This window comes from Manis pentadactyla, chromosome 14 (assembly GCF_030020395.1).
Source record: "Manis pentadactyla isolate mManPen7 chromosome 14, mManPen7.hap1, whole genome shotgun sequence".
Taxonomy (NCBI): Eukaryota; Metazoa; Chordata; class Mammalia; order Pholidota; family Manidae; genus Manis; species Manis pentadactyla.
Window position 1 is genome coordinate 86,435,923 of NC_080032.1, and position 25,003 is coordinate 86,460,925.

Below are 25,003 nucleotides of genomic sequence, written 5' to 3' on the forward strand. Positions count from 1 at the left end.
CAAGGATCAAACTTTTTATCTTTCTTCATCTTATCTGCTAATTTCATAAAATCTGAAGACCATAATATCCTCAATGTGACAATGAGACAAACATTAGTGGGATGACAGAGCCAAAGTAACCTTTAAATCCTTCCCAACCTATCTTCTAGGAGAAATGAAAAGGCATGATTGATAGTAAATAAGATCAGGAACTATGAGCAAGGAAAAGATCAGGAAGAAAAAGCAGAGGCTAAAAATGGGAAAAAAGAAAACTGATTAAGAGAAAAGAGTCCTAGGTACATTTGACTTCAAATCTAACATTTAGTAGGAAAACACAATTCAACTTTATTATACACACTTTGATGTAATGATCCTTGGAGCCAGTGATGATTAGATCTTGTCCACTAGAGATCTGATCTACAGTAAGGCACATAACAGGGCCTAGGTGTCCTGTTAACTTTCCTGTAGACTGAAACCTTTAAAAAGAAAGAAAAGTAATTTTGTTTGAAAATATTTTTTTACATCCCAAGGCTAAGCCTCAACATAAAAAAAATCTACATTCTTAAATAAAACTGTTTACTAATTTTCTTTTTGATTTTAGCTCCATTTCTATGCAACTCTGTTCAAACAATGAGTCAAAAAATGGCCATATTAACCTATTCCATGATGACAGAAGTCTGAGGAGTCATGAATGAGTTATTCCAAACCAGCTGATGTGATTCAGTAGTAAACAAAAAAAAGCAGCCAAAGTCTAAAACCTGGCCCAAGGCCAATTTTACCTTCAATCTTAGTCCAGGTGTACTGTAATCTGCTATATGTCAGAACATTGAGACATACAATGGATGTCATTAGGTCTGATTTGAAATTTTACTAAAACAACTATATATGTAACTACAAAATCAATAATATTACACAGATTACTTTATTACACATATATTCTCACATATACACATACATACATACACCTATGCACACATATATGTGTGTATATGTATGTCAGAAAGTTAAGTGATCCATTTCATCAGTTATTATAAAGACATGGAAAAGACCAGGGGATATCCCTCACTTATGGAAAAACATGTGATGTTGATTGTCAGGACTTCACAGGGCACCTGTGTTTAGTGGTCTTACCTTAACTCAAGCTGCTAAAATACAGAGATGTATTTAGCTTCTAGAATACTACAGTTTTTCAAAAACTGTTCTCTTAGTTACTTTGTTAAACTGAATCTATATTTGATCATGTGGCTGAAATAGAGGTTTTGAAGGATCTAACTTTTCAGCAGGAAAAAAAAGTGTAAGGATTTTTAGACGCTGATATCTTTTTTGCCTTACATCATGACTTCGAGCGTCTTCTTCCATGGTGCTCCATGAGTCACGTTTAAGATCTTCAAAAATAAATGAAGTGCTCATCTCTTTTCTAATTTTCTTCATTAAACAAGCACTATTTTCAATTTTCTACATTTTATTTAGTTAAAATGCTAAAAGTTGTAACTAGCTTTTCTCAAAATTCCTAAAAAAGATACATCTTTGATTTACCACTTACAAACCCCATCTCGATGGGAGGCATCCTATATTATCTGAATTAGAAACTTGACTCAGTCTCCTTTAACTGCTTGTTTAATGGCCTTTATCCTTCATCTCAAGATGAGCCTCTAGGGTGGGCACCGCACTGTCTTGCTCAGTCTTTATTTCAAGTACTTACACAGTGTTGGGGGGAGTGCCTGCCATAACTGATGAGGAAATACATATTTGTTACCTAACAAATGGATATTCCCTTGCTGCCACAATTTTAAGAACTAGAAAAGCTAAAATAAGTGACTGAAGGGTAAGAGCTCATACTTCATGGCAAAGAAAAATCAAGTCAAATAATTCTTTCAAAGACACTGGCAAAGTTGGGATGGGCATCTTGGTCTCTTTCTAGTAAACAACACAACTTGTAGACAAATATTGAGATAGACCATTTTTCTTTGTATACTTTTTTCCAGCAATAGAGATTAAAAGAAAGGAAAACTGGAAGTTTGCTAATGAGGACAGAAGAGACATTTAGGGGTGTTGGGCCAAACAGAAAAGCCTATGACTTTATATTAACTTTTAGAGTTATAAAAGTTAGATTTCACATGTACTAATATGTTGGTAATGTGTGAAACTTTTATTTTACATATTACCCATCTTGTACAAGAAGCCCATTGTCCTAAAAAGTCTACCTTTTAAGGTCCCACATTCTGACAGCATTTCCGGAAGCTGCATAGAGGAAAGTGCCATTAGGGTTCAGTGCAATTTGATTGATCTGGTTTTCTCCAGAAGGAATAGCCACCGTCCTGCTGGTACTTGCAGAACAAGCATCTCCCAGAGTAACTTGACCTGAAGACCTTAACAAACAAAATAAAACACAAGTCACATTTCTAGACAAGAGTTTGACTTAGAATTCCCTGAATTCCTGGGAAACAGGCTGTAGGCGAAAACAGTACCTATGTCCTTCGATCACCATACACACAGTACCTAGCAGAGCACCTCACACCCACATGGTTGGCAATCGCAAATACAAGCTTCAATGAGTAAGTGAATAAATTACGGATGAAAACAAAAACAAGATGACATGGCTTAAAACTCTCAATTTTTAAGTCTCTTGTAATGCTAAAAATTCCAGGCCCTGAGTGAGGGATGACTAGAACATTATTCAGAAAAGATTTGATGTCTAAGATCCAAAAAACTGAACAAAGGATACAGTGCCAGAGAGACAACACATTTTTCGCACTTTCCAGAAGCCCCCAGAGGGCTGGGCCTTCCAATATTCCTTCCATCTACAATAACTGTCCTTTTGAATGAAAGATACTGAGGACTTTTTAAATTATCTTCAGTTTTTGTTTACCTTAGCTCAGTCACACATAAGTATTTACTATATGCTTAAAGAATTAAGCATACACACTTCTATTTCCTCACATAAATTCTAAATGGTAAATGTATTTTTAAATTTTGAAGCATTTTCTCAGCTAACTTCTAAAATATCAAATTATAATATATCTTTGCAAATTTGACTTTGGTGAGTCAATGGGGTTGGTCAATTTTTAACACAGGATACAGTGTTCTTTTTGTACAATATTTCCCTCAAGAGACTTGTATTTAGTTCAATAAATAATCAGTACTTCTCAAAATATAAATTAGCTAATCATTCCTACTCTACATATTGGTAAAAATCAACCTTCCCTATGCTCCGTTCTCTTGTGTAAACCAATATAATTCACCTCAATTTTAAGTAAGTAAAACAGTTCATCAGTCTTATGGCAAAAAGAATCATTGTATGTCCTACATTTTAAAGACATATATTACAGACACAGAAAACAAACTTATCCAATATAACCTGTCATGAAATTTCTGCTAACACCAAAGCAGTGTAGGTCCTAAAATAAACCTCTCAATTATTCAATACCTGCTAATTAAATGCTACAAGTACTTCCTAACTTCCTACAATGGTGATTTCAACCATTTTCCAAAGAGTAATACTCATTGTATTGTAAGTAATGTAAATCATTTCACTACATCATGTAACAAATACTATGAAAAGATAGTACGTACTATGAAAATACTTCCGTCCTTAAGATTTGGAAAGGAAAAATAAGAAATACATCTTTTTCGTACATCAAATATGCTTTATCCCTTCCTACTTAATACTGGGCTCTTAAATTTTATTTTCTCAATAGTTTTCTTCCCTTGTTTTATCTGTGTTCTTATTTTATACACTTAAACACCGTTTTAGGGGTGGGCAGGTATAAATAGGTAAGAACACATTCATAGTCCTATCTTTCCATATATTTTGTAGACAAGAAATAGTGGCCCCTTGTGCTGTGCCTTTAAGTTACTTACGTCAGCGTTCGGATGCACTTTGCTGAGTCTCTGATATCCCACACCTTAATATAAGATGTTGACACAGTGAAGACCAAACTTGTATAATTACAGTATTTTACAGACACAACGTTGTTGGGATGACTCCCCAGCGACATTATCTCCTGCCCCGTCACCAGATTCCATACTTTACAAGTACGATCTAAAACAAATTTAAAAAGGGGGAAATTCTGTCAATTTGAACTAAATTAGGTTCCCTTCATAATAAAAATTATTTAAACAATTTCGCTCCTGTGAGAAGGAAATAAGGAACAGTAGTAATTCCAGTAACCAACCAGGGGCATCCTAACCCATCCCTGAACCTAGGAAGCAGGTTCAAGAGCAAAGTAGGTGTAAAGAATCGGATGAAAACCACAGATGTCTGGTGCATGCATTATGTGGTATTTTCTAAATTATGTAAAATTTTGTAATAATCATATCAAAAAAAGCCTTGCTTCAAATTGCCCCTGAATTTAAAATGGCCATCCCAAATCAGCCTCTTCAAAACATTCGGCTTTGGTCGCACCCTTACCCCTCACAGCGTTCCACACTCATCAACATTTATTTTCCAGGGGTCACAGATTGGCAGATCTTATTTTTTACTCAAAAACATAATCCTAACATCATTCTAGTTTGTTTTACTGATATGCTGAATATTTAATTATCCTGGAGAGATTACTTTAATTGGAATCATTAGAAAAGCATATTTTCACAGAGCAGAATTTTTTAAATTGGGGAATTTTGTGTCATTATTCGCAATTCCTAAGTTCTAAGGAGACTCTTATGTTTCTGTCATAGACAATGACCGATAAATGTCTGCTGATTAAACTGAGTCTCGTAACATCCCTAAATGCTAAAAAACCTTAACTACACTCCGAATTCCTGCACATGCTTCCTTCTTACCTTTACTTCTCTTACATGTATTCTACTTTTCAACCCAATAGGATTTAGTTTCCAAGCATAACCCCATTGCCTCCAGGCCTGTGTGTATGTTGGTCTATAATCGTGGTTGCCAATCCTTACCAGTCAATATCCAAACCACCCTGTGAGGCTCATCCTAACTGCCTCCTTGTCAAAGCCTTCCTTATTTTCCACAGCTTGGCATAATCTCGCCCTTTTCTGAAACCCCAAAACTCAGTCTACAACTCTTCAGAGCATTTATAATTGATTTCCAGTTGTCTGTAGTTGTATTAAGCAGGTCAGGGTGCAGGTCTGGAGACAAGTAGACCTCAGTCTCCAATCCTGGCTGTTCCAATGACTAGTTAAACTTATCTGGGAATAATTTAATTTCTTGAGTCCTCAAGACTCAAGAGTCCTCAGTGTCTTCATCTGTAAAATGAGGCTGCAGCTTGTATCTCTGGAATTGCTATGAGAACTGAATGAGATATAATTTGTAGAGTGTCTAGCATGATCTCTGGCATATAGTTTAGTGCTCAAGATATGGTGGTTGTTATCAATCTTATTCTCTTTTATATAACTTTTTATATAACCTGCATTACTGAGATCAAGACCTTACATACAGTAGGTGCTGCATTACTGAAAGGAGATGTATTCTCTCAACATCTATTCATGTAACATCAACAGAGGTTTTGCTTTCTTCCTGAAATGAATGATTTTAGATTTTATATAATTCAGGAGTTGAAACAGATTACCTGTTAGATTCTTATGGGGTTAGGCAGTCTGACTTTTTTTTTTTAAAGGCTGTTGAAAATGTAATCACATTAAAAAAAAAAAAATTGAATATCCATCTGAAACAGCCACTCGCACCTTTGGATCCAGTGAAGAGGAGATCATCAGTAGCGTCCACACAGAGCACAGCTTTCGTGTGACCTTCGGCTGTGTGTACACACTGAAGGGGAGCCGCTCGAATTCCTTTTGAAGCAGGAAATGGGTTGATTATGCCCCTGAAGTGGGAGGGAAAAAAACAAGATTTACTTCAGTAGCTATAGCTGAGACTAATTTTTTTCCCCGACTTTAAAGTCTTTCTAAGTTATTAGTAATAAAATTCAGACTACTCCCGCTTCTCTTTTTAAAGGAAAAGGCATAGAGAACGTGTGAAGCAGCAATAGTAGTGGTGGAGCACATCAGCCAATGAGGTAGCAGCTAGCAGCTGCACTGTGCAAAGAGCAAAGCCTATGGTCCATGTGGATGCTCTTAGTAGCAATTCATCTCCTCGAAGTTTAATGAAGCAATATTAGGAACTGCTGGAGTGTACTGAATTCTGACAAATGAGAACGTATAAATGATGGATGCCTGGAAGATGCGACTTTCTCATGCTGGAGCATGACTCTATGTCAAAACGGACATTTCGGAGACAGTATAACACACCCCACCCAAAACATTAAGGAGGCAAATTTCAAATGAATTTGAAAAACAAGGAGAAATGATTGCATACACAGAAATCATAAAGGGAAAATGGCTTAAAAATATCTAAGACTCAAAGAAAAACTCTAATAATCTCAAAGAAGATTAAAAGAAAGAATGAGACTTATAATGAGTCTCCTTAGGGAGCTTTCTCAAAAATTTAATATTGCTGGAATTTCTGCTTTATGCCATGCACTATGGAAATAGGAAGTTTATTAGAACATTGTCCCTGTCATAAAGGAATTTAAGACAGGATCTGAAATTAAATAGTTGTGTGGAGAAGACTAAAGATGAAAGTGAATTAAGAAACAATAATAAATACATGTTGGATGTATCTTTGCTTAAAGCAGGAAGAAAAATTATATTTAAATATGCTCATTATATAAGACACCATAATATTAGGACAAACACAGGAATAAAACAAAATTGTTTCCATCTTCTAGATGAAAGAGAACAATCTTCTGGATACAAGAGGCACAAGTAATTAAGAAGAAATGTTAGCCCAAGAAAAATCAGAACTAATAATGGAAACTTAATAAATTCAAGTATTTCTGTTTTTAAACCATTATGTTATAGGGTTCTGAAAGGATATACCATTGCGGAGGCAGAATCACTGTGGTACACTAAGACGATCAATAAGGCAGATAAAATGTGTATACCAAACTTCCCAAAAAGCAGGGAAAAAAAGTGGATTTCAGAAATTACAGATGGGTAAAACTTCCTGCTGAGTCTCATGGAGGAAACTATTAAGGCATTATAAACAAGTAAAAATAAATACTCATCAATAAGAGACAGAGCATGAGCTCACTAATCCTGTGGGGGCAAGAATCTCTTGGTGGGTGGTGTTAACAGGCAGTTAATTAGGGGAATGTCATATTCACAATGTATGGGGAGATAAGAGCCACATATTTCACAGTGTATCTCTGTGGACACGTCAGGTAAGTGCTGTAGTAGGGGGGGTTCCACTGCTGGCTGAAGACTCAATGCTCCTGTCAATCCAGGAGGTCTTCACGATCTAGTCAGTCTCTCCCTAGCACTAAAGACAGAGATGATGTATTTATTAAATCGATAAATTGAAGAGCTGGATGCTGTGTTTTATTGCCTAGAATAACAGATAAAATGTATTTAAGTACATACATAGTACTAAAATAATCACTGGATAAAATTCAAACATGAAATTTTAGGCAAAGATAGCACAGAATGTTCCATAAAGGAAAGGGACTTAATAGTAGCTGAGATTTAAAAAGCTAAAGAGGGCATTAGGCTAAGTGAAATAAGACCAAGGAAGACAAATACTGTATGATCTCTTTTATATGTGGAATCTAATATGATACATACAAAATTTTTAAAAAACAAGCTCATAGATACAGAAAACAGATTGGTGATTGCCAGCAACCAGGAGTGGGAGGCAGGAGAAATGAGTGAATTGCTTTTGTTTTTGTTCTTAGTTTAAATAAACTGAATTTAATAAAACAGTACTAAGTAAAGAACTAAATAGATTTGTTTACTGAATGCAAGATCAATGGATCAACAATCCTCTACCAACACCTTCAACGACTTCTTCAGTAGAAGTAAACATCCGAGGAGATAGAAAGTAATAGAGCCATTATTATATTCTACTGAGGCCACAGGTGGAGTGGGGATGAGATCTAGATGCCATATCTTAAGAACACTGAAAAACTGGAAACTTTCCAAAACCGTGGAAGCCAAATGAGGGTGTGCAGCTCATATCATATAAAGAACAGATGATGAAACCAGAACTGCTAAGCCAAAAGGAAAACATTCACCAGAGAGAGGATACAATAGCACAGTTAGAGGGCTGAATATTTAAAGAGCTGTCACATACACACACACAAAAACAGGTACTGAATTCATTCTCGTACAGCTCAAGAGGGATGATGAACAATGAACAGAAATTTAAAGGAGGCAAATTTAGGCTCGGGATTTAAAAAATTATATTTAGGCCTAGTTACAATGATTTCAAAAAGTGAAAGGAGTTCCTCATCCCTAGAAATGATATGATGAGTTGTTATCAGTGGATATACAACCACAAAGTCCAAAGTATTATTCGCACACATGCATCCATCTGAGAGACCCCAAATTAATGCTTAGTCACTATTTTTGTAATCTAACAATTTAAAACACGATTAAAACTGAAATGGGAACAATGCCTTCTTAAAAGTCTGTATCTGCCATTTTGAAATCCTATTGATGTGAGGTCATTGCTATGAACTGAAGCCATCAAATTTGCTTCAAATATTCAAAAGGTATGATCTAATGCACAGTCAGTCGCTACTGTTACTTCTTGAGCAGAAATTACATATGTATGTATTTTCCAACAAGCTAATTACAAAGAAAAATTTCATGTTAACGGCCTAAGAGCTGTTTTGGGTCCGCCTTTATTGACAAAAATCATCCTAAGAAAAAAAAACTAAACGGTACCTTCACTTATATAAAACTATGTCTCCAAAAGACTTCCTTCTTTCAGATGACCAGCTTTATCCTAGAAATTATTGTGTGTCCCACTGATGATATAGCATCCTACACAATTCTTTTATGTCAAAGGTTGTAACATTACAAAAGTAAACACCTGCCTCCAGAGACTCATGTTTGGCTCAGTCCTAAAGGGCAGGAAGCCTTTTTGTCATATGTATTTAATACCATTGCTTATTCAAACTGCTGAAGAAAAGTAATCTCAACACTAAATATAGCATTTATTAATTAGATATTGAAAAATGCTCTCAAGTATTCAGAATATTAGGGTCAATATTTTATAGAGATTACCTTACACCAAAGATAATAGAGAAAATATAGAAATTGGAAACCTACATCCATGGTGTTTCTGTATTAAAATTAATTTATTCACATTCTGAAATACAGAAACCAACTTTAAAATAATTTATTTAGGTTAAGGTTATATATTGCAAGCCTGTACAAGTCAGATGTAAAGAAAAAAAATTGCTTGTTTTTGTTCCATGCAAACCAGTGAAATCTTGTGATGTTGTGAATGAGATTTAATTCTTTCCCTCCCCCTGCCTACCTTCTGGAGGATCTACTGATGATCAGCAAAATGGCCATAAAACAAGGGAAACAAATGCCAAGAGAGGAGACAAAATGGTAAGTGAGGAGATGACAGAGAGGAAGAGAGAGAAATTAAAGATCCAAAAAAATCCATAACATGAAAAAAATGCAACATTGTTATTTTAAAAACAGCATCTATCAGTTAAAAATATTTATTATCTTTAAACCTTTTACTTTCTATTTCTTTTTATATTTTAGGTACTTTAGTATCCTTCCTTTTTTTATAGCATACCTTTATTTCATCACAGAACCTACCATAAACCTTTTATTTAAAATTGCTAAACAAGAAAAAAATACCTTATTTACCTCCCACATTTTGAGGGATTAGAAATGCTTAATCATTGAGGAGCAAACCTTCTTGAAATCAATACTCATAGAGCTTAATTTCTTTTAAAGAAAAGATGTAGATTATATAGAGAAAACAATATCACAAGTTTTTAGTCTATTATGCAAAAGCATTCGCCACTACTTTGTCTAAAAGGTATGTTCACTAAAATATACTAAAACTTTTGTCCAAAAATATTAGTGCATTGAGATGGCTTACAATAAGTTACACATGCAACAAAAATGAGATTTGCTTAGAGTTTCTAGGAAGGCATTTTAGAACATCAGTGAAATGCCAGAATATAGGAAAGATAGAAACAAAGTACCTGTAAACCTCCGACAGAGAGGAATCACTTTCATCAGACCTACAGTGAAAGAGTTAGAATTATGAGGGGAAAGGATACGGACGTCACCAGGTAAAGACGCTGAAACTGAACTGAAAACCATCAATATGAGTAACAGAAATACAGCAAACATTGCCTTTCTAGTGCGGGGCTTATCTATTTGCACTGGATATTGGCAAACTCAATGTACAGCTAATCAGGTTAACTATATGGTTCATGTTTCTACCAAGACAAGTTTTTGGGGAAAAACTTTCTATCAGTGAGCCACAGACCCTAACTATCCTCACTTCTAAAATTTAGGCCCCAAGAGGAACAGTATAAAGTAAGTGAAATATATCACTTTGAGATTCTTTCTTTTTAATTTGACAGTACTAGAAAAATGTCAGTACTAGAAAAATGTTCCCCTTTCAACAACTACTAGTAAATTTTATTCATTTTGATTGTTATTTTAGATTTAGACTCTAATGTGGAAGTTGCACAAATACATTGTATGTTTGCATGGAAAACAAATCGCTCAAAGTTTAATAATGTTTGATTTGAACTTATCTCAAAAATAGGGAGTTCTTCTCACTAGGGAGTAATAGCTGGGGAACCTCAGTGGGATTTTGAAAATAGGTAAGCCACTCCTGCCAGCTCTACCCTAAACCTCTGAGACTTGCAGTAAGTCTAGTTATTATGAAAATCTGTGTAGCTTGAATAAGAGGCTTGGGGAGAATGAGAACAGAATGAGCGTTTGCATGGAATGTAACCACAAACGAAGCATCTGGAGCTACTTGTAGCTGCAAAAATATGCTAAAAAGGAGCCCCAAAAGAAAATGATTCAAAGAGTAGGTGAGTTTTTGACAGTGTAGAGTAGTCAGTTCTTGTAAATTTTAAGGTTCTAGAGATGACAACAGAGTCAAATCATTGGTAGCTCATAAAATATTTCAGCAAAAAAATATGGGACTATGATTAGATTGTCAAGATTATCAAAAGACTGACGGAAAATTTATGACTGTGAATGCAAGGCTGTGAAAATTTAGTACTTTTCCTATCACTAGTGAAATTGGATGTGAAATTTTGAAGACATTCTTAATGCTCTTCTAACCTTTTCTCAATTAAATGGGAGGTGCAATTTAACAATGTTAGTCTTTTTTCAATAACACACAATATTTACCTATCTGGATCATTTTAAAGGACATATCATCTACTAACTAAACTATATTAAAATCCAATCAAGAATTCTATCCATAAGTGAAGTAGACTAGAAATTCTTTCAATATGATGGTATACTTTTCTAAGTCTATAATTCTCTAACGTTATTTGGCATGACCTAAACATCTGAGACAGATCTTAAACAGCATCCTATAAATTTCAGAAATGACTGATAAATACAAGGAGATTATAATATAGTAAACAAATAATTGGGGTGGGAGAAAGGATATCAATTTCATACATCCAAAATGTTATCATTCAAAATCACAGCAGAAAAGTCAGATTTAATAAATACTTCATAGCAGTATTGTTAGTATTGCATTTTGTAAGAGAGATTCTGGCTCAATGTGGAAACACTTTTCCCTTCAAATTTAATGAAAACTGTATTTTCTATACCCGTACAACTTTTCTTCCCCTCAACCTATCCTCAGTCCTACCACCTCCATCCATAAAGGTTCTCTTTTATTCCAAGAACACAATTACTGAAGTTTTGTGCTGGATTCTTGTAGAACAACCACAGTAAGTACATTTATGCATAGAACGGTGGTCTCTGTAAGCTCTTATATCCACCAAAGGTAACATAATTTGCCTCTTTTCAACTCAGGCAATCCTGGTTTAGAGGCTTTTGTAGGCTCATAGAAGAGCTGAAGAATCCCAAGAAATTTAAACTTCACAAGGTCTCAAAGATATTTCAATTCTAATTTGCTTATAAAAGGCAAGACCGGTGCTGAAAACAGAGCAGTGCAAATCTACAACAGGGAATAATATTCAGCAGGAAAATAATCTTCTCTTATTTTGTGAATTGTTCACTTCCCTTTGGAAAAACACATAAAATATGGCAAGAGTTCACAAGTCAGACTTCATCTCTCACACACGGAGATGGCTAAATATTTCACACGGACTGCACTGAAAGGTCCAGAATATTGTCAGAAATAGCTGGGGCTCTTCCGTAATGACTTACTTATCCTGCTGAACTGATGTGTTTCCCTGAGAAACAGTAAGACGATTAAAAACATTCAGTTCATTACGGGGCCGGCTTGGTGGGGAAGAAGGAGGCGAAAGGCTCGCCTCTGAAGTCCCAGAATCTGAGCTACAAGAAAAAAAGAACATCAAATAGGTGGCTTCAATTGGTTATGATTTGTTAGGATGTTATATGAAACATGCTTTAAAAAAAAAAAAATTCATTAGCAGAATTCTCTCCTTCCTTCCTTCCTTCCTCCCTGCCTTGTTTTTTTATAAGATAAAATGCAATCTGAAAAACTGAATAAAGAAATGTTTCCCACTAGATTTTGTTATACTGGCCACAAGACTGCGCTAAAGAAAGAGTTGTCTACTGGAATCTAAAGTTACTATTAAAAAAAGCAAGCCAAATTCAAAATTATACAATTTTAGAGTTGAGACCAAGTTGTTCGCTTTACAGGTGGGGAAATTGACCCAGACAGTTTAAGAGCAGTTTGCCTATTCAATGGGTTACTCATTTGTTTTTTTAATTAGTTATTTGCTCCATCTCCCATCTCCCAATTATTCTTGAGTCATTCGATTCAGCAGAAACAGGCAAATTGCGTCCTTAAATATAGAAAGCAAGGATGATGAGAAGGATAATTTCCATGACAGTCAAGTCAGCTAAGTCAGTGGTCAAAGTAGGGAGTGTGCGTGCTGGCAGAGAAGAAGTGGTGGTATAAGATCTCTGCTTGAGTACAGAAAATGGATGAAAACTCCTTTTTATATTTATTCTCATGTTAAAGAGATTAGCTTTACCAAAGTTTAAGTGTAGACTGGCATTGATACCATAACTTAAGGCTGTGTCAGAGACCTACGTCATGTGCAACACCAGAGGCAGGCGTGGGCAAGAATTATGACAGTGGCTCTAAATTGCACACTCAACCTCCTGCATGTTGTGGTACCACAATTTACAAATCCCTACTTAAGTGCATCACCAGATTGTATTTTGTAGTGTTAAGAACTAATCCTCACAAAACGCATAAATAGCTCCTAAAAGATTTCAGCAAAAAAACAGTTGAGGGTAACCCCAACAATGTAAACATGTAAGAACAGCAAGGAAATGGCAAGATGAACACTAGTTTTTTTTTTGCCACGGTACAGAGGTAAAGTCAAAGTTTTATCAGTCAACACTGATTTCAAATTTTTCTAGAAGACTATTCGAAATACAGATTTAATAAGCTGCACCTCAAGTATATATGAACTCTACCAATGACCCAAACAAATAATTGAAAAACAAAAACACTACATGACTGGACACAAGTGCTCGAATTTTTCATGGCTACGTGTGTGACCAAGACGGTCAGAAGAGCCACGCCAATAGCTGACTTACTGTCGTGATGAGTCGGATCAGGCCTAACCAAAGCCAGGCTAACTCTGGACAGTCACTGCATTATTGTCCTTTAGAATCCAAGTGTAGCCAACTCTGTATATGATCTAGTCAATGAAAAGCATGAGTGACTTACTGTTTCTGTTCCTTGGCCTTGGATTTTTCTGCTTTTTCGTATGTCTTTCTCCTGGTTCCAGGGGAAGGCTCTGGTAGCTTCTTTTCTGGTAGAGATGACTGTCTGAAACTGAAATAGAAAAACATTCTTTAATCATCCAACTTTAAATGTATTCAAATAACTTTGGCAGATGTGCCACACAAAAATTCAATCTAAATTTTTCATAGATTAATAACTGGAACTTGATAAAGATCATTACTTGCAAATGAAAAACAAAACTATTATTGAGTTAGATATCTAGAGAGAGAGTTATGTATAATGATGGAATATAATCATGTTTGGTTGATGGCAAGTTGGCAACTATACATTTAGCTGGCAATCTTATCTAATCAAATCTGCAAACCAACTATCTTTGAAGGTAAATATTAATGTTCTATTATGAATTACCTAAAATAAATATTTTATTTTAAACATACATGTTTAAGTTTTTTTAGAATTGCCTCAGTTGAAGAAAAATTGTCTTTACAGTTTGGCAAGAACAAAAATATTTTATCAGAATAAGAAAAACAATGAGATTTAATGAATTACTACTTAGACATAGTCACAAGCCAGTTCTACAAGTAATCACACACACAAAAAACCCACGCAATTATCTTACTTCACCAGTATCTAGGTATTGGTAACTATATAAATTTTAGTAATAAAAATACTCTTGTCATAAATTTTAAAGGTCAAATAGTGTCCATGTAATTAACAATTTAAAAGCACAATTTTTGGTATGATAGTAATTAATTTTAATTTTAAAAATGAATATTTGCTTGGCTAGTTCTATTAATAAAAAAAGAAGAAAATAATGAAGGAATTAGAAAGCAAGATCCCCAGACTGGGCCTATATGATTCCTATTTAAAGTGAAAAATAACTATAATTAAACTTTGTGTGCATGAATTTTCTAATCAGAGGAAATCACATTTTATAAATTCTGCATCATTTAAGTCCTAAGGAAATTATTGAGGAGATTATTTTAGTCCATGCAATAAAAGTCATGCAGTAATGACTTATAAGAGTTACTGCATCAAGAACAGGATCAATTCTTAAATTTGTACAGAATGACACAAGTATCTGAATTCATGAAAACTTGAAAATAAACTACATTCAAAGACAGAGTACAAAAGATATTTCTACAACCTGTCATAAAGGATGCACTTAAAAAAAGAAGAAAAAGGCAAAAAAAAGGTATTACCTGAATCTGGGTTCCAGGCCATAGATTTAGTCTTGAAGTTCCAAAAGTCTCTACTCTGACAGACTAAATGCTGAACACATGCGGATTCCTAACATCTGTTCTCAGTTCCATATCACTACCTGGACCAGAATCATTTCTTCTACTGTCATCTTACCAAAAAAGCACTAAAGCCATACACTGTACTGGTTAGCAACCTCTAACAGCACATCCAACAGTTAATTCAAAGGCCACCTCAAGCACATGCAAGAAAGTTCTGGCATCATTAAAATCAGTTTGGGAACTAAAGGAAGCAGATGGGCTTCCTGAATGGATAATAGAAATATCTTCTTAAAATGAAAAAAGTTATGGGAAACAGAGCTATTGAAAGGGGAAAGTTTGTTATGTTTTATTATTTGCAGAATCCTATAATATGTGCCATGTTTTGGTGATACTCCTTAATGCAGTGAGGTTTTTATCCCATAAATAATTTGCTAGATCGTGTATGAGGGTTAGTTTGAAAAATGCTATAAAAAATCTTTACCAGTGAATGAATGACCTAATTTTTAACATAACTATCAAAACACACATACACACACACAATGTACACACACACTACTAGCCTGTGTAGGGAAATCTCTGTTCTCAAGATAATAATAAAAAAATTCTAAACAAGATATGTTTTGAGTAGAATATTTTTTTGTTGTTCAAGTAGTCATAGATGGGAGAGAGAATATTCCCTCTTTCAAATCTTTAATAATACCAAAAATACTTTATGCATACAGTCATCTCAGACATGCAGTGTGTTTCAAGGCAGAGAATTAGGAAAGTTCAAAATGTACCAAGTTTGTAACTGCTATTTCTCTTTTCTTTATAGGGTCAGCAAAGGTTTATTAGCCTGACCAGCTTTTAGAGGTTAGACATACATAATTTAGGGCAAATTTAAGAGTCTGTTTTATATATAAAAACCTTCTGTTTTACAAAATGGTTTTATAGGTATAACTTTAACTTATAATTGAATAATGAGCGAATTATATGAATGAATATTTATATTTATACTCATTATATGAAAATATTCAATTATATGAATGACTAACGCAGAAATAAGACAAAACAATTCAACAAAGAACATCTCATCTTAAATGATTTTGAATGTCCAAGGAAATGAGGGAAGACAACACCTAACAGAAATTACTTTGAAAAAGATCATATTTACATAAATTTTTTAAAACAGAAATAAGAAATTAGCAACATGCGCATTTCAAAAGAGAGAGAAAGAGAAAAGCCAAAAGAAAGGAAGTTAGTGGAGCTGGGCCAGACTTACATGCTGCCTATCTTAGAAGGGAAGCCAGATGGGGGAGGGGGCTCTTGGTCCCTAGCAGAAGCACCACTTGTCTCTGCATTCATTCCGATCTCTTGCCCTTCTGCAACAGGCGGGAGAGGGCCAGGCAAGGAGCCCTCTCCTGTGCTAGTGTCTGAGGCTAGTTCACTGCTATCTGCGTACAGCAGTTCCATTTGCGTGGTGGTCCTCCTTCGGGCCTGGTCAGAGAATGGAAGGAAAAGCAATCAGCAGCGAACTTTCGCAGAGAAGTTGATTAGGGAATAGAGATTTCATTAGTTTGAAATAGGTAAAAACATGTAGCGTGTCTCTTCCTAGCAAGTGTGTCAAACACAGCATGTAAGATAAGTCGCATGCCAAAGCTACAATCAGGAAAGCCTTTTAGAGGCCATAGTAATAGCCACCATTTATCCTGTACGTTCTGCTCTAAACACAATCACATGAGCAGGTACCGTCATTGCTTCAGTTCACAAATGAGGGAACAGAGGCAGAGAGGAGCTGAATAATTGGCCCAAAGTCACACAGCTAGTAAGTAGCAAAGCCAGAGTGAAACCAGGTGTTCTGTCTCAAATATTACTGCGCTGCCTCGCCACACATGCCTAGCTCCCTCAGGTATAATGAGAAAAAGAAGAAGAAGAAGAAGAAAGAAATTAAACCGAAAGATAACTGCAGAGAAGATCAACTAAATTCTGATTTTTCCCATGCTTAGATGTTTTATTTAATATCAATTTTGATTCTATTTTAATATCAGTTTTTACATCTGTTTCTCAGTTTGTGACCCCACTACCCCGATGGCCGACCTGTGCGGCTAGTCTAGCTGCTGGATCATTCTGCACCAGCCCGCACCAGCTTCCGGAAGCATGGTGATGCAGGTGAAGGGCATGTCCTTACAAACTAAACTCACTATAAGCATTTTCCTCTTCATTCCTGAAAAACAGTGACTACCCTCTCATTGCTCAGAGTTGTTATTATTGCTAAGGTACTAACAGAATCAAGGTGCTTCCCATATTATAAGCCTCTAGAGGGCAGGCACCCTATTTTATTCCATTTTATAGCCCCTGCACTTAACATAGTACGGTACACACCTATTTAAAATATTTAGTCAACTTCACTTTTTCAATGAGGAAACAGCAATGATAATCTCAGCAGTTCGAAAGGCGTAGCAGGCAGCACTTCAGAACAGTTTTGGAAAGCAAAAGCCCTGTCAGTTCTCTCCAATGCCAAAGGCCCAAGAGAGGCACCATTTTCTTGGGAATCCCTAACCACAGTGGTCCTTTCAGGAGAGAGCCTTCAGGCCACCACGTCACATCTCTCTTGTGTCCCACGGGGTACGAATAACAAGGCTTCCACAGAGCCTAAAAGATGAAAGTCACCTTAAAGAGGTTCCCTCCTCCACTTCTGACGGAATCCAAACTGTACCAAAATGTTTTGAGTTTTGCTAACTTCTGCTTAGTCATTTAAAATAATAAAACATGAACCACATGTCCCCAAGCCAGTAGCTCAAGGATCCTACACACAGCCTGGAGATGTTTCCTGATTGCTTTGCCCAGTATGTAAAGAACAGGAAATTCCACTTTAAAATCCATATTCAGTCTTCTCTTGAAAAATCAGAGGATCTGGTAGTCTTTGGCCCACACTCCCCCATGGCAAAAAAATGAGCAGGAGTCGAGTGGCGGCTGTTTGCTTTAGATGGGCGTGTCCTCCTTAGGGAACCACAGCGACCCCTACTGATTATTTTACATCCAGCCAAACTGCTCACATTACCTGACAAACCTCTGTGGCCTTTAAATCCTTCTTGCCCACTGCACAGTATTAGTCCTCCAGGTCCTAATTGTATCCATTCATTCAAAAATATTTACTTACTAAGCACTACAAGAATTCTTTGTTTTCAAACATCCTAACATGGTTAGTTCATTCATCTAGTATCAAATGCTATTAACATTCAATCTGAAATGTACATCGTGTATTTTACACATTTAACAGCATGTATCATTTAGGTATTTTTTTAAACTTAACACATATACATTATAGCCTCATTAGCATTTAATACAATGTGATGATTAAGAGTCGGCTGATTATTCAAACCACCTCTGGATACTAGCTAAACAAAATAAATATGAAACACTTAAAAACATACTAGAATGTTAAAATTTAAAAACTCTCCTGCCAATCTAAATGATTTCTACTGCATCCCATTACAGGGTCTACAATTTAATTAACCAACAGTTTTAAATCACTACTGTCTAGTAATTTGTGACCATCTCCTATATCATTACGATATTTAGGCAACATTAATCAATTAGCACAAAACTTCCTTAATGGGTAACAGGACATTTAGAAGAAACCTGGAAAAAAAAAGAATTGATCTCCATAATCATATCTTGTGGATAAGAATCTTACATATTCTTATCAAGAATACAGTAAAGCACAAGTTCCACAAAGGAGAAATTTTTCAGTACAAACTTTTTTCAAAGGGTAATATAATAGCGAACTAAATTTCTTAGACATGAAAGCTTTGGTAAAAGCATTGCTTACTGGCTAACCTGTAAGGGTCTAGTGTGAGGCCTATGTGTTTAATAGCAATAACAATGAACAATGGAAAAAAATGTTTACCTGATATTTTCAATTTTCCTTACCTTGCTTTTAGGCCTCACTTCACCACAAAGCTTCATAAGGTCTGAAGAGAGCGTGCTATATGCAAAGAAGTAATTAACCATAAGATGAAAAGGAAACATTATAGGAAACAGTGTGTACTCTATGCTCACAACTATGGGAGAAAATTTTATATGCCTTGTATGGAACACACAGAATGAAAATATTTAAAATAAAAATGAAGTAATTTAAAAAACAACTCATTTCCTTCCTTAAATAACCCAGGAATTTATTTTATCTTAAAATGTGTGAGGGTTAAGCATGACTCAGTTTGGTTTCCCTATTACCATTTCTACTGCTATTCACTTAGCCATGAAATTCAAAATTATTTTTTTGAGACAACTGTTTGAAGCAATAAAATGAAAGTAAAAATATGACAGAAACATGTGAACTCTATTTAAAATTTCTAAAGTCTCTCTTACCTTCCTTCTGATCCTGGGCTGTTTAAAGGTGCCTCCTCATCAGTACTTTCCTCTACATTTTCTAAAAAAAAAAATGTCCAAAATGTAAGTATTAGCCACATGTCATAATTTGTATGATTACAATCCCTATTCCATTATAAACATCTGCCCAAGGCCTCACTATAGGCACTTCAGTTTTAGTAACTGCATTAAAATAGAAGTGTAGAAAAGTGTTTCTATGAAACCCTTTGACTATACGTCATAGGATGAGAGAAAACATGTTCAAAACAGGAAAATGAGGTGCTGAAATGATAAAACATGGAAGAACATTCACAGTATAGAAATGAGATCATGTATTTCTCAGAGTGTGTATAATTTTACATATTTTTTCAGAGTATGTATTTATCCCATATCATCCAAACATACAAAAACCTACAGAGTGAAAAAGTACAAGATTTAAATAAATGCTGCATGAACTCCCTGTAACATACTAGGCCAATTCTGACCATTATGTAAGTACAAACATACTTGTTATATTTTATCAGTCTGCCAACTTACTTAAATATTTTCCTTTATTTTTATTTTTGTTTTCAAGTAGGGAGGGAGAATGTATGTGTGAAGTATTCAGAAGTTACACACCAGCATGCACCTGATTCACGTGCACATAAAAGACAAAAGCAACAGGTTTGCATGCAATGATTTTATCAATGAATACAAATAAACCACATCTAGTTCAGAACAGCTGTAGCAGACTAGTAAAAAAGAGGAGAAAAAGCACACATATAGAACTAGCAGGAAGTCAGTAAATAAAAGTCACCAAAATAAACTACTTAAAATGTCAGTGAGCCCCTAACATTGATGCAGGTTTTTAAAACATACTCATTTTATTATGAAATCATTCCATGAAACTAAAGATGGAATTATAATATATATAAGTGAAAACTATATATGATTCATCCCCTTTTAACTTTTAATTTTATATTATACAGGAGGACTGTGCACACGAGTCAATTAATTCCTTTCTCTGATGCTTCCTTTTCCTGAAGAAAATGGCGATCTAGAAGGAAAGCCCACCCTTACAGGAAGGCTTAAGGGCTTGGTTTGCAGACAGGGTGACTGAGTGCTAAGGGACTGAATTCATTGATAATATAGAAAATTAGGCTATAAAGAAATAACAAACCTGGTCTTTCTTTTCCCATGGGTAAAAGCTGACTGAGACTGGCTGGTATTTTTCTTGTAGGGAGTGATGAAACCAGTTAGTATGTTAATCGTCATGTAAGTGCTTAGTAAAAGCTACGTTAGCGCCTGCTTATGCACGGATGCTGTATTTAGGGATAATTATGGTTTGATAAAACCCACTTGGCCAGAAGGTAGACAAGTCACCACAGACAGACCCAGACCATCACCAGTCAGCTCCCTCGTCTTGATGGCAGGACACACCTGCCGCCCCCCACCGTATACCCTCAGCTCTGAGAGCACAAATCCAGCCCAAAGCCAGCTTTTTTTCTCATCACCAAAAAAAAATCAAAGGCAAAGGGAGAGACTTAGAACTCCTGAACGCCTTAAAGTCCATTCATATCAGTGTAAAGCTGTACAGTCTCGCTTAAAGGAAGTTAACCAACTACTTTTTAAGTCTTTTTTTAAGTCTTTTTTTTTTTAAGTTATGAAAAACAAAAGTGGTGTATGGAAAAAAGTTCACATAGCAGCCCAGAGGCTGACATCCGTGGGGAGGCCAGCTGGCAAGATCGGGCTTTGCCTGACAACCGGAAACTTAGCTCTCAGTGTCTCGAGTGGCCACTTAACTCGCAAGGGTAATTCACTGTACTTAATATGTGTGTGCAAAGCAAACGGCTTATGCTGAACTGCTTTCCTTCTGAAGTCAGGAGTTCTCTGTATGCACTAGACAGAGGGAACCTACATGGTCAATCTCCAGCAAAACACTTGGGTGCTGAGTGCCTGATGGACCTCCCTAAATATAAACATTGCATACCTGTTGCCCATGTTTATTCTGAAGGGAAAGTACACTCTGGTTTATTTCTCATGGAGGGAGGGAGCGTAAGGAAGCCCAGACATGGATTCCTCCAGGGCCATCTATGTCTGACCCTGTGCTCCAGCTGGTACCCTTCCTGCGTTGCTCTCGTGAATCTTAGCTGCGCACACACTATATGCCGAGTCCCCCAAGTCTCCTGGAAAATCTCTAAAGACAGGGCTGATCTTCGGAGCCCTAACACAGGTAGGGAAAAATGGAGGGGAAAAGTAACGATGTTCTTCAAAGGCTCCAAAAGGAAAAACCTATGAGCGTGGGGTGCTGGCGCTGGGTCGTCCCCCAGCGTTACGTCCCACCATCCTACGCCGTGTGCATGTAGCTCCGGGGCACCAAACCGCTCCAAGGCCTCAGGCTCACGACTCCAGCTGAATCTCGGTGGCTGAGCTCACTCACTGCCCCTCGGGTCCCCCTGTCCCCTTGTCTCTGCCTGGCTAACTCCTGTTTCTTCCTTTGTGTTCAAGTTCAAATGTCACCTCCTCCAGAGAGCCTCCACAATAACTCCACTCCTGCCAGGTGGCGCCGTGCTGTGCTCCCGTAACTACCCGTGTGTGCCCATCACGGCCCTCACTGCGCTGTACCCGTCTGTTCACGGCCTGTCACCCTCAGTCAGGCATCACGTCGGTAAGGCATGGTTTTGTGTCTTATTCCTCTTTGAATCCCAGCACTCAGCCCAATGCTTAAATAACATGTTTTTTTTAAGCAGTATATATATGACTGTCTAGCTTCTGTAGAGTTTAACTTCCACTTTTTTTCTTCTTCCACACTTGTGCCCCCCACACCTCTGGACTAGATCGTGGCCCCAGCCTCTAGGGCGAATTCCTGCCTTGAGACGCGGGTTACATGAGCTGGACGGGCTTCCTGTCTCTGCCCCGACCCTTCTTCAAGCTACGGATAACGGCAAGGTGTTCAAAAGCTGTGCAGAAGTAACACAGCTCATCAAATTAGCAGTGAGTATTTTCTGCACACAAGGACATCTAAGAGGACACTGCATTTTCTTCCAAGCTAAGAGAGATAATGGACTTATATCAGAATTCACCTGATATTATCAGTTGAGCCGCTAAGAAGAACAAAGAGAAGGACAAGGAGGAGGAAGAGGGGAAGAAGAGGAGGAGAAACATGCCTGAGGACACAAGGAACAGCGAAGAATCGGGTTACGACCCAGGAACTCGGGCAGCCTGGGTTAACATATAACCAGTCCTTTTTCTACTTGTACTTGTTACAGTTTGAGCAGCTTAAAAGTAGTCGATTTTCCATATCTGTATTATGCAGTTGAGCTCAAGGAAGTACTACTTTGAGAGTAGCACGCTATATGTAAATATTTTTTAAAAATCAAATAGCTCATGTATTTTGTCTGGCAGCTTAATTAAAATAAACTCAGATTCACGGGTTATGTTCATTCTAATGACACAGGGAGGTAATTACATTTAATCTTTCAATTGCGTCCCTCTCTTTTAAGTATAAGCATTCGACAGCTGTGTGATTAGGGAAAAAAAAGTTCAGAGCAGAACTTTGAAATAACTTTAGTTCAATAAAAACTGCTCCAAAATAATCATTCAAAAAAAATCACAAGCAATAAAATTGCCCTGATCCTCCTGGTTCTTAACTACCCATACACAGGTAGTGTGATCACTAAGTGGAACAGAGATATTCCTAAGGAGTCGGTATAATTAATGAGAACGTTGCAATGGTAAGAGGAAAGGTTGAAAATCAGTATATTCAATGGTCTCTAAAGCTCCTAACCTGAAAATACTGCAAGTATTGTTTCAGTGTGTTCATATAAAATCCTTTGGTTTTATTCAATTTACAACATTAAATATATATTGTTTTTTACAAAAATGAAGAATAGCTGAGAATCTAACAACTGTGTGCCAAGGAAAAATATATACGAAAGATATATACACCAAAGGAAGTTATTTATGAGACTAAAGGAACAGATGCAAGTTAGCAGATCTATTTAAAAAATTGAAAAGGAAATATACACTCCATTTTTTTCCTACAAGAAAGAGAAAGAAGGGCTTATAAAACTGGAGCCACAACTGGAGTTCAGATAATAAAAGAGAAAATTAACTACTGCATACTTCTTTAAATGTCTAAAACATTTTTAAATCAGGAATGTATATAAGAAAGACAAAAGACTTAGTGTGTTTGTGGTCATGGATACATTTCGAAAAAGATCATGCGAAAACCAGTTGGCTGCCAATAAAAATTAAATTAAAAAAAAGATGTACCGCAATTAGTGTACATGAACAATTAGTAATTCATGCAGCTGTAGGGTACACAGAAAGCTAAACATACTTACCTAATGGTACGCTATCTAGATCTGTGTAAATAACAGCAAAAAGGAAACAAAAAGCAATACTCCAATCAAAACAGATCCAATGTTAAGAACTCCCACATACAACAAGATTATGTACCATTTGTAAAATATGTAGAATAGATGCCATAGCAAACACTTATAAATTTATTTTTTACAGCAGTTAGATAAGCAGAGTAATGAAACTTGGTTAATATTTTCAATAATTTAAAAACCCAATTCAGAAACTTAGTAGGTCCTCTTTATCTATAAAAACGAATTGCTTAACAAAGTTAAGTAAGCTTTTTTAAGCTGGCAATCACTTCTTGCAACGACAGTAATTGCACCCCCCCAAATGTATACATGCAAATTAGAGAAGGAATAGTTGTTAAAAGCCTAAGTAAATATAGCATCTATTCGATGAAGCTAAAGGAGAAGAGGAGGAGTAAACTCAAAGGGCAGGGCTCCCATGCAGCTCATTCAATGGAAGTTTAGTCCGAATCACCTTGTAAAGCCCGGCCTAGGAAAGCATCCAGCTCAGGATTCAACTCTGCTTTCTCTTTCAGCATATGGAATAAGAGCTGGTTCTGTGTAGCACTGGTTATTTCAGTTTGTTTAAGCCGACCTTCAAGTATTTTAATTTGAGCCTCTTTCTGGGCAGCCTGAAGACCCTGTAACAATACCAAAAAAAAAAATCTTAAGTCATACAAAATAGACTCTGCCACACAAAGAGCTGTATCAAATAGCAAATGCATACAATACACAGACTTTGAAATCAGACCTTGTTTCATTCCAACTCAGAATAATGCATTTACACTCAAAGAGGAGGGAAGTGCAACTGTATTTTTTCCTTTCTGATTCTTTTTTGAGCTGTAAAGAATCAGTTTTAAGCCAAAAATAATATCAAATTTTTTTTGCACCCCAAGAGATTTTTTTCCTTTGTGAAAGCAAAATATTAATTTCTTCTTTAAGTTATCTGTTTTTTAAATACTCAAGCACAAAAAAATGACAAGCTGGTGGAACCTATCTAAACATTGTTGATTTTTCTTAATTCCAAACAAAGGTAAAAGGAATACTTTCCAATTGAAAAGAATCTTCTTTATTAAAAAGGAAAGAGTCACTGGAGAAGATAATACGACAATGAAGGAACCAAACCTAGGTTTTCAATAACAGCGTGTGGTTAGATCTTACCTTACTGATGCCCATTGACAGGAAGTGATCTAGCAGGTACCGGGCTTCTGTCAGCGTACAAGCATTAATGACTGCGGTGACATCCAAGGTTTCTCCTTCTTCCTACATCAAACCAGCACATGATGTGACATTACTTTGAGCTGAATATATTTAAACAGAAGGCAAAAGCCTATTATTGTGGCATGCATTTATTTGATAGTTTTGGGTTAGCCAATAAGGCTCCTCAGAAAAGTGTGATATCTGATCCCTACCCC

General features: G+C 36.2%; 1 protein-coding gene across 10 annotated transcripts in view; it reads right to left on the reverse strand.

Annotated features, from left to right (window-relative positions):
* The window catches only part of KIF21A (kinesin family member 21A), a 130,981-nt gene that overhangs the window by 8,212 nt on the left and 97,766 nt on the right, over window positions 1–25,003 (reverse strand). For 3 of the 10 annotated variants that reach the window (XM_036889271.2, XM_057492019.1, XM_057492020.1), the window contains 13 exons: window positions 24,750–24,851; window positions 24,064–24,229; window positions 23,565–23,585; window positions 19,240–19,300; window positions 18,802–18,856; window positions 16,151–16,365; window positions 13,631–13,738; window positions 12,127–12,255; window positions 9,954–9,992; window positions 5,626–5,762; window positions 3,841–4,021; window positions 2,184–2,348; window positions 338–455 (listed from right to left, as the gene is read on the reverse strand). In XM_036889271.2, coding sequence (XP_036745166.2) covers window positions 338–455; window positions 2,184–2,348; window positions 3,841–4,021; window positions 5,626–5,762; window positions 9,954–9,992; window positions 12,127–12,255; window positions 13,631–13,738; window positions 16,151–16,365; window positions 18,802–18,856; window positions 19,240–19,300; window positions 23,565–23,585; window positions 24,064–24,229; window positions 24,750–24,851 — 1,497 coding nt within the window. The remainder of the gene's footprint in view (window positions 1–337; window positions 456–2,183; window positions 2,349–3,840; window positions 4,022–5,625; window positions 5,763–9,953; window positions 9,993–12,126; window positions 12,256–13,630; window positions 13,739–16,150; window positions 16,366–18,801; window positions 18,857–19,239; window positions 19,301–23,564; window positions 23,586–24,063; window positions 24,230–24,749; window positions 24,852–25,003) is intronic. The other 7 variants (XM_036889281.2, XM_057492018.1, XM_036889280.2 and 4 more) reach the window with 4 other exon arrangements.